The 10,558-nt window shown below is 33.2% G+C and overlaps 1 protein-coding gene across 2 annotated transcripts in view; it reads right to left on the bottom strand.

The window, feature by feature from the left end:
- Positions 1-3,326: 3,326 nt before the first annotated feature.
- Positions 3,327-10,558, bottom strand: part of LOC145738776 (zwei Ig domain protein zig-8-like) — a 38,568-nt gene continuing 31,336 nt past the window's right edge. For both annotated transcript variants that reach the window (XM_081993819.1, XM_081993817.1), the window contains 5 exons: positions 9,326-9,485; positions 9,060-9,273; positions 4,143-4,323; positions 3,938-4,074; positions 3,327-3,880 (listed from right to left, as the gene is read on the bottom strand). In XM_081993819.1, coding sequence (XP_081849945.1) covers positions 3,774-3,880; positions 3,938-4,074; positions 4,143-4,323; positions 9,060-9,273; positions 9,326-9,485 — 799 coding nt within the window. In that variant the 3' untranslated portion in view covers positions 3,327-3,773. The remainder of the gene's footprint in view (positions 3,881-3,937; positions 4,075-4,142; positions 4,324-9,059; positions 9,274-9,325; positions 9,486-10,558) is intronic.

Below are 10,558 nucleotides of genomic sequence, written 5' to 3'. Positions count from 1 at the left end.
ACCAATACGGTAATTATAGTTTTTTTTGGCAAAAAGAATTGTGAGGGAAGAAAATTGGATTCCCTTTTCCTTAAACCTTAAAAGGATAACAGGATGATAAAGTTAAATTGCCCTTTTCGAAGATGGTCCTAAATGGAGTAACCATTTACAGCCCGGGAGATTTGAAAATAATGAGAAGTCAATTACCTAAATGTCAATAAGTTGCAAATACAGCGGATTTCAATTTGGTTTCAAAAGCACTGCATGATTTGATTTTACTTCAACTGCCAATGTTCATTTAAGAAAATAATTTAGTTTGTTGGTTTTTAATTTAAGTTTAAATCACGAAATACAGGTAAAGTGTATTTTTATAAATTCCTTTGCAGCGAAAAAGTTACTGTCTATACTACGAAAAATCCATTGCAGTGTCAGTATGTATTTCCATTTGTACAATCATTGATTGTTGTCATTTTATGATTTGAACTCGTTTTTGGATGTGCAAGTCACCATCTACAATAATTTTAAAATTCTTTAATATAGATATCTTTAATATAGATAACTGTTGACTGTATTAGTTTCAAAAAACTATTTTTAACTACTTAACAATGCCCTTTCTATTTAAAGAAAAAAGTTTATGGTTGAGAGTTATTTAACTATATCAGGACCAATTGCATATGGGTGGATACCCTTTTTCCTAGTGATGGGTGTTACCGGTAAGGTAAAGTAAAACTGGGAAAGAAAAATTCAGTGTGACAGAAAAATTTACCCATTTTACCAGTAAATTTCAATTTGACCAGCAAATTTATGGGTTTAATTGAAATTTGCTGAAAGACATCTGTCATTTATTTTAGTCATTTTCAGTCATATTAACTTATTAATTAAATAAGTTATGATTTGTTATTTATTGTTTAACAGCATTGGGTTTATTAATAATAAAATAAATGAAGTAAAACTTTTCTGACAAAGTGATTCTGTACCAGAAATGAGTTCCAATCTTATGCCTATTTTATGAAGAAGTGCTTTTTCTAAAAAAAAATCAGCTTTTTGTCTCTTTATTATCTCATTTTTAAATTATGACAAATAATGTTTTTCAGATGAGAAAAATGACGTAAATCTGAAGATATTATTATTTAAAAAGTTTGTAATTTATCAGTAATTTACTGACAATTGTCAAAATAACTAACTGTGTTTAACTGTAATTCTTGCAAATTTTGACAGTTTTGACATTAGTCACAGATATAACGTGGTTTTAGAAGGATAATTTAGCTAGGCAGCCACGTGACCACTGTCAAAATACCTGTCATAAATCTCAGAAACACGTTTTGTATCGACTACTGCAAGAAACTTTTCTAAACCCTAATTTTTGCAACTTTTGAGCACGTTTGTCCGTTTGACAGGAACAAAATTGCTTGTCCAACTCACTTGACTGAAAAAATGACAGTTTTAAGCAAATTTTTGAAATCCTCATTAAATTTCCTATCCAATAACTTAAAAACTCTACAAAATTTGGTACAGTCCGGGACAAAATCGCTTGTAAAACCCTCTTGGAGTGAGAAACTGACAGTTTTAACTATATTTTCGAAATTCTTATTAACTTTGCTATCCAATAACATGAAAAAATAGTACAAAAGTTGGTACAGGGAGAAAAGCGGTGTCAATTTTGAACTGCCCGAAATACAATTTGAAAGGACAGTCAGGGACAAAATCGCCTGTAAAACCCACTTGGAGAGAGAAAATGACCGTTTGAAACACATTTTTAGAATCCTCATTAAATTTCTCAACCAATGACATGAAAAAAATAATACAAAATTTGGTTCAGGCAGGGAGAAAAGCGGTGCCAAAGTTTGAACTGCTAGAAATACGATTTGAAACGACAGTCAGGGACAAAATCGACTGTAAAACCCACTTGGAATGAGAAAATGACTGTTTTAAGCACATTTTTTGAATCCTCATTAAATTTCCTATCCAATAACGTAATAAACACTATAAAATTTGATACAGTCAGGGAGAAAAGAGGTGTCAAAATTTGTACTGCCGGAAACACAGTATATGTAATTTACTGGTCAAATTTTCCTGGTAAAGTAAAATATTTATTTTACCGGCAATTTACCCATCACAATTTCTTTGAATGATGTTGTGCAGAAATATTCCGAACAGTGGCATTTCATCAAATATTCGACTGTACATTATTTTGTTTCAAGGACTGATTTAAAGTTATGTCGTTTGTCTACATCACTTTCTATGACAAGCGAATACGAAAGGAAATATATTTTTACTACTTTCTTGATCGGAAAATCTTCGAAAGCTATTATTTTGTATGTAATTTCCAAATATGTGACGTATAAACCAATTTCGGTAACTCTTTTCGTTTAGAGCTATGAAGTATTATGACCGCATGAAATTTACAAAACGTCGTAATGTCGTGTATAATATTTTTTGATTTGATAATAATATTATTATCATCTTTTGTAAAAATAAAAGTTATTGTTTTTCTGATAAACCTATTCTCTATTGAAAATTATAAACCCAGTTTCACTCTGTATAACATGCATCTGTATAGAATATTGTGTGTTAACCCACAAACTTGGGACAAGTCAGTACATGCCGCAATTGAATTATTCAAGCCTAAGTTTCAGGTTTCAGTTAATTTGACTAGCAGCTTATCCCAAACTAGTTTACTACTTAATCAAATATGTTTATCAGATGTTTTATTAACAAACTATTTCAAAATACCTTGATTGATGAATTTTCAAAGCTAAGCAAAGTTATAAGAAAGTTGTATGGAAAGTTCACTCAAAATGTCACATTCACTTCCAGTATTATCGGAACTGTAACGTGGAAAGTTTTAATATGTGGTCACCAGGAGTAAGTTTTGCTTCTTTAGACTGGTCCACTTCGGGGTAAAGTAGTTCACAACTAAAATGTGTTTGAGTTGATAAAAGGTTTTTTATTGGCCCATTAAAATTCCATCGTTTTCAGAAAAATCTCCGTTGATTTCAATCAGTTTTTAACGTCAAAAGTGCAAATATCAAAGTTTTTAATTAAAAAGTCCGAACAAAGTGAATTACATTGTTGAAATACGCAAGAGTGATTGAACACTTTTTGGAATGTCCGCTTTGACTTTTTTTCATAATTTCGATTCGACAAATTAATCATTACAAAGCGATCGCTGATCTGAAAAGGCTTTCGAAGTCACGTCTTAATGACGTTACACAAAAGAGAAAGGAAGTTTTATTACAGAAGTTGGTAAAATAGGGGAAACAGAGGAAATAATAATGAGATCTCGGTGATAATTGATCGAATTGTGGGCCAGTTTAGGGATTAATAAAGAAATGAAGTAGTTCCAATACGTTTACTGTTGTGTATTTAATCGCTTCAACAAAATTATGAAATTATGAAAACAGTTATGTATATATATTATATGAAATATTTTTTAACTTTAAAAATAGTTTGGTTACATAAAGAACGCTTAAAAAATATTCAACATACAAATCCAACTACGTTACCTAGAATGATCACTCTCTTTATTGAAGAAAAATTAACTCTCGTATACTAAAATGTCTTTGCTCTAAACAAACCAATTCTCTACGTATTTAGGTAACCATAATTTTATGCTTTAAATGTACATTAACAGTCTCGATTAAATTGGTCGATGATGAAAACTCTTACAAATGAACTCTTCCGCACTGTGAAATTACTTACAATTAAACTCTTTAATATATTTTTAGCAACTATATGAGTATATATATATTTATAGAATATGGGAATATTTGAAGCAACATTCTGTATACACTTTATTGCACTGTTAAACAACATAACAAAAAGACCACCGTTAACAATACCCTTGCGTCCACTGTTTTGTATTGGATACCCGATGCTTGAACCGCAGCCGGTAATTCTCCTGAAACAAGAATTATTGTTTTATTTTTGAGATCATTATATATGAGTCGTTTATTACCTTTCAGAACATGTACAAAAACCGATTTTTCAGCCAAATAACTTAGGAAACAGGTGTAATTTCCCGTGTGTTTTTCTTCTAAAGATGAAATTGTTAGGACACTAGTTGCGGAGTCCGCTTCTATGGTGCTATTCATTCTGCAGGAAATTATTGACATCAATAAATTTTCATTGTTTTGGTAAACCGAGATGAAATTACCACTCACCTACTGTTATTGCTCAAAATATTGACACCCATTTTCCACGAGAAATTAGTTTTGTCTAGGTTTTCTTTATCGGAAGGACCCAGGTTAGTTGCTAGGCAGGTTAAGATCAAAGAACTACCTTGACGATAGTGCCTTTCTTGTACTTCCCTCATTGACTCATCCATTATTTTCAGTTGGGGAGCTGAAAATCATTTCTCATATGCTAATTCTCATATAGTGAAGGTTCATATTAACATACTGACGGCGAAACTTATTAAACGAGATGCAATATGTTTAGTAAACTCTGCACAAGTTTTAAAATTTAATTTAGTAACACAATTCAAATTGGTAATATAGTCGTACATGCACGTTTTAAAATTAATAAAGCTTATAAAGAGCCATCAATAAATTGGATGAATGTAACATACATTTTATCTGGGCTTAAAAAGAAATAAAATTTCCAATAAATTTTGATAAAAATTCAAATTGCTCACATGAAAGTTTTAATTTATTGGTTTCCTTTCAGCAAGCCCATAGGAACTCTTGCAATCTTTGCACGTAGTTTTATTGATTTCTGAATGTGTTGAGTAAAAACTTAAAGGAAGTGAACTTGTGTACGGCGGTCAGTAAATAAAAAGGCAGCAGGATTAGTAAACTGTGTTCAGTTTTTTTTGTTCTAAAGATGTTATTTAGTTTGGACACTAATGTATACCCTGATTATAATAACTTTAGTTGTACGTTATCAACGTGAAAATGAGCGGCATTGTCAATTTATAAAAAACGAAACGAAATTGAAGAATATGATTTTACTTTCAAATGTGACATTTAATGGCAGAACCAATCAATTGCATTTACAGAAAGGTTTGAGTGGTTTTTACTGTTTTAATTAAACTTTTGGGGTATTGAGGGTGAGGGAAGCTTAGTTTAAGCGTGTTTAGAAAACTCTGAGTTGAGGACTTTGAGATCTGGTGTGTTTTACTCGGCTTTTGTGTATCTTCTTCTTCTGTTGCGTGTCCATTAATGGATGTTTGCAATCACATTTGTCCACTCTTCCTTATTACGTGTGGTATGCATTGTCCTCAGTCCTGTCCACTGCCTAACGTTACCTAACGTATCAATTGCAGACATTGGTACCTCTCGTTGAGTATTACGTGGAATCCTCAGTACACTCCTATAGACCCACATCTCGAATGCTTCCAGCTTGTTCATAGTGCTCACCTTCAGTGTTTATCCCTCCATGCCATAAAGCAACACTGTCCAGACATAGCATTTGACAAATCTAATTCTCCTAATCCAAATCAGTATTGGTGAGCACTTTTTTGAATTTCATGAACGCATTTTCAATCCGGCATCTGAGTTCTGTGTCTGATTCCCAGTTTTCACACAGCCACGTTCCTAGATTTTAAATTTATTTACTCGCTCTATTCGTTGATTCTCATATCTTAGGCTTGAGTTTTGAAATTCTTGTGGCTATCGAGTAATTATCATGAATTTAGTCTTCTTGGTTTGCTATTGAGGCCCATCTTCTTATGCATTCCTCGACAGTCACAAGCATATCCCGCAAATCCTCCATGTTATCTGCAATTAGAACTGTGTCGTCCGCATAACGAATATTGTTGATCCATACACCATTCACCTTAACGCCCACGTTGCGTTCTTCTGGGGCTTCCTGAAAGATGCTTCAGAATATGAATTGAAGAGAAGTGAGCAGAGAACACACCCTTGTCTGACCCCTCTACAATTTGGTCTTGCTTCTGTGAGATCGTTACCAACTCTGACTTCAGCCATTTGGTTCCAGTATAGGCTTTGCAGCGGATGTCTTTTTGGTCTATGTCCAATCTATTTAGGATTTTTGAATCAGTTTATGATGTTGGACTGTCAAACGCCTTTTCATAACCGATGAAACACAGCATTATGTCCTTTCTCTGATCGTTGCAGTTCTGAATCAGTACTTGAGTCGCAACTAATGCTTCTCTCGTGCCTAAACCTCGTCTGAATCCAAATTGTGTGGATCCGATGTTTCTTTCACACTTTATTGATATTCTGTAGTGGATAATCTTAAGGAATATCTTCAGTATGTCACTCATGAGGCTGATTAGTCTGTGGTCCTCACATTTTGTTGCATTGTTCTTTTTCGGCAAGGGAACAAAATTCGATGTTAACACCATTTGGCGGGATATTCCTGTGTTATAGATTCGATTAAATATCGTCTGAAGAACTGTGATGCTTTTGTCGTCCAATAGTTAGAGCAACTCTACAGGTATGCGTCTGGGCCAATTGCCTTTCTACCTTTGGCTGTATTGATGGCTCAAGAGGTCCCCATATGATTTTATGCTTTTGATCATCCTGCGCTAATTCTCCCCGATCGTTTTGTACATTAGAGAATGAACTGTTTCTATATTTTCCGGCCGTCTCTTTTATCTTTCTGTGTTGGTTGAAGTCATCGTGTATTCTTTGTAGTTGTTCTAGTTCTTCACTCATTCTCATTCTTAGCGGTTCTTATCTTCGTTCTAATAACTTTTTAGATTTTTTTGTTCTTGTACTCTCTTCGTTCCTCAAACAGCGCCAGTATCTCATCTGTCATCCAATCGTGTTTTTGTGCTTTTCGTTTATGTCCCAATTCTGCCTTCGTCATTTCTTCCCAACGTCACACATTTTAGCTTCCTCTACCGTCTGTGGATCTATGGTTGTCAGTATTTTCTCATTAAGATTTTTGGTAACTCTGTTTTTTGTTTCTTCATCTTTAAGTCTTTCGTAATCTATCTTTCGCTGTGGTACATGGTTTTTGATTGTTATAATTTTGATTTTAATTACCGGCATCAAGAGAACATGGTCTGAGGGCACATCGGCGCCCGGATAGGTGCATACTCTCTCTACCGATGTCCCATAACGTTTGTTGATGAGTATGTAATCGATCTAATTGCGGATTATGTTGTCCAACAGTGACCTCTTATCTAGAATTAACCGAGGGAAGTGCAAATGGTGAGAAGTAATAAAGTATCGCTTCTTTTATATACCTGCAGGGTTTAAAGTTAATCAATAATAGTCTAATTTACTTAGTAACTTTCAAAATTTTAATGAACCTAAGAATCAAATTAAACTTTTCTCTTGGCGTTATCCGTGGTGGGTAATATGAATTTGAACGATAATTACTGTCGAACTATTTTTGCCTAAAACTTTAGATCGAAGGTTCTGTCAAAAGTTAATATATTAGATTTCGGTTTAAGACCAATAGGGGAGGAATAATTTTTTAAATTTTAATTCGTTTTTAATATTTAATCTTGCTAACCATGATTGTGTTAAACTCTTTCCAGTTTACATGTTAACTTTAAATCTTTTACTTAAAAACAGTAACCTAATAATGTATTTTCTTTATCCTTTTCTATATCAGGAATGTTGTAAAAGTTATTTTCACTGTGATACGCAGACGATACAACGTTACTGGCAAGAGATGAGTCAGAAATGAAGATAATGTTGGATAGAGTGAGTGAGGAAAGCGCTAAACTGGGACTGGAAATAAGGCCCGAATTCAGAATCACAATTGAGGAGCTCCTCACCCTTACTTTTTGCGTCTCATCTCAAAATTTCGTATTCAGAAACAAACAGTTAGTCCCTTACCCTTATCTCACTTTTAGTATTTTGCGGTCATTTCGGTTTTGTTATTTTGTTTTGCGGTTTTAATTGATCTAGATAGTCTAAAGTAAAGTATACTAGTTTGTAATAAAGGATAATTTTTTAAAATTTTTGGATTATATGGAGGATGATTTCGATTCCACTTGCTCACGGTACTTCTAATTCTGTGAGATAAGCTTTTTCTTCAACGGTCATGTATTTTCTAGACATTGCTATTGTCTTTTTAAAATTTTTGTACTCAATTGTAATTCATTGTGGCGATGAATTGTGAAATGTTATTCGACATACAGGCAGATTTACTAAAACTCATAAGTTAAGTTTGACTTTTGAGTTTTCAACTCGATTTCCAAGTTTAGTGGTAAAACTTTAAAGGTCAATGCCAGAATATAATTAATTTAATAAATCCAAGTCAGAGAGATTGGAAGCAAAAGTTTAATAGCCCAATTTAAAGATTTGAAATGTAGTTAACACTTAAAAACAATTTTAGAACGTAGCTAAGAATATTTCCATAACATGTTGCTTGGTTCTTTTACAGCTGTACTGAACGTTGAAACAATATTGTGAATTTTGGAAAAATATTCATGTTTTTACATCTGGGTTGCACCTAAAAATTTAACCAACTAACAAAATTCCCAAAGCGTAAACCCTATTACCATAAAGTTGGGATATTGTAAAATGGATATTGAGTACACAAGACTCGGGTATTTCAGTGCAACATTTACTAATTTCAAGCATGGTTAGGTTTACCTTTACTGGCAGCTCGTTGATTTAGAATAATCCCATTATATCTGAATGGAATGATGTTAAATCAAATGTTGGAGTTGTCAGTTAATTTAAAACATTTTCCAATGCTTGATAGAAAATGGCGGTAAATGCTGGAATTTCAATTTTTAAAGTGGACAAGCAACTCAAACGTTCGATCGAAATACTAAAAGGAAACTGTATTTGCTTTCACATCCACACGTCCCATTTCTTCAAGAATACTCTAGTTCTAGCACCTATTACGGAACTGCACGTCACTCATTTTATGTTTAAATTGACTCGAACAAAAGCTGGAAATCACGACACCGTTTTCTATTGGCAAAATTTTCTATACGTGAAGTAATCTTGAGACAATTGAAGAAACAAGGAGGCAAGAGAGTTTCTTATTGATTTGGGCCATGACCTGTTTGTGTTCAGGTATCTGGAGTGTTAAATGAAAGTTTGCTAACTTTGTTGATGAGTTGTGTGTTCGTGTTTGTTGCTTAGTTTCAAGATAAATAGTCTTTTTATTAGTGAACTTCCAAATAAAACTCAGTCACTTACCAGTAATTTTCAAGTAAATTCTTTTTATTTTAGGTGGGTGCGTGACAACTTGACACTCGTAGGTACCGTCATCTCGAGCTGTAGCGTAAGATATCTGCAGCCTATGGTTGTTAGGGTATACAAAACTTAAACTGAACCTTTCATCTTTGCTGTATGTGCTTCTACCAACTGTTAGAAGATTGATATTTTGATTATGTCTTTGAGTCCATGTTACCTGGAATAAAACTTACCCTTTAACAAGCCTTAAAAAATAAAAACTTGCTTACAGTTTTGTCTCCGAGGTATCCTACACGGCAATTCAAATTAATTGTAGAACCAACTCTACCAGTAACGTTTTCAACTTTCAACTCTTCTTCAAAAAAGGGTCCTTCAAATCTGGACTTGAAAAAATGGAAATGCGGTTTCGTTCGGTTTCCAGATCCTGGGCTGGAAAATTAATAAAGCGTTTCTGTCTGCTTTTAAAAAATACCAAGTGCACCTGGTTTCTCTCAACTCTACTACACGGCAATTCAATAAATTCTTTAGTGTGCCTGCGAAAACATTTGATTCAAAAAGCGGGCAACAATTTATCAAAACTCCCGCTTTTTTCCAGTGGATTACGAGCAATTTCTGGATTTCGGAGACCGAAACTACCAAGAAAATACAATTTGTCACGTAATTGTCGAATTTTTAGTCTAGACTCGCTCTAGTTTTCCAGCTAAATTCATGTAATAACATTACTTCAATTTAGGTGAAACTTTTGCAAGATTTAACCTGTATGCATAAAGAGAATATGGAGAATTTAATTTATGTAATTACACGTGAATATGTTACAAAGTAGAGAGAAACATTTTCGCTTTTGAATAGTGTAGTTATGTCCGGGTGGTTTATAAATTAAGTTTCTATGGAAACTAACACACGAACATCAAAATGTTCATTACATGTAATGATAACCTTTCTCATACAAGTTTGAAACGTTTTACAGAAATTCATAAACTAGAAAACACCTATTTTTGTTTAGGTGCTGCATGCAGGGATGTAAAATTGCCGATAAATTAAATTTAAGGAAATCTTTCCGGAAAAATTGGAAAATCTGATTTTAAAAATTGGGTTTTAACATCTACTTTCAAACTAAATTTTAAGGTTTAATGTACTTTTAATCAACAAATTTATGTGTCTTAAGTTATCTAATTAGAATGCATGACAAGTTTGACAGTTATTTTCCCTATTCAGGAAAATTTCTTTCAAGCATGGAGTAATTTTGAGGTAAATTTCAAAAATGACTTTTACATCCTTGGTTGTCTGTGAGACACGAGAATAAGACGGTAAACTTGTTGTGACCGGCTGACCGGTTATTTACTGGTAAGGTAAAGTATACCAATGTTACCAGTTAATTTCAATTTGACCAGTAAACTTATTGGTATAACTGAAATTTTCTTGAAAGATATTATAAGTCATTGTTGGTCAATATTGTCAAAATAATATTCTGAAAAATAATGACTGAATAAAAGGCTGTTTTT

This window comes from Ips typographus, linkage group LG16, assembly GCF_016097725.1.
Source record: "Ips typographus isolate SLU linkage group LG16, UJ_Ityp_2.0, whole genome shotgun sequence".
NCBI lineage: Eukaryota > Metazoa > Arthropoda > Insecta > Coleoptera > Curculionidae > Ips > Ips typographus.
Note: the sequence above shows the minus strand (reverse complement) of the source record. Positions and strands in the feature narration are given on the sequence as shown.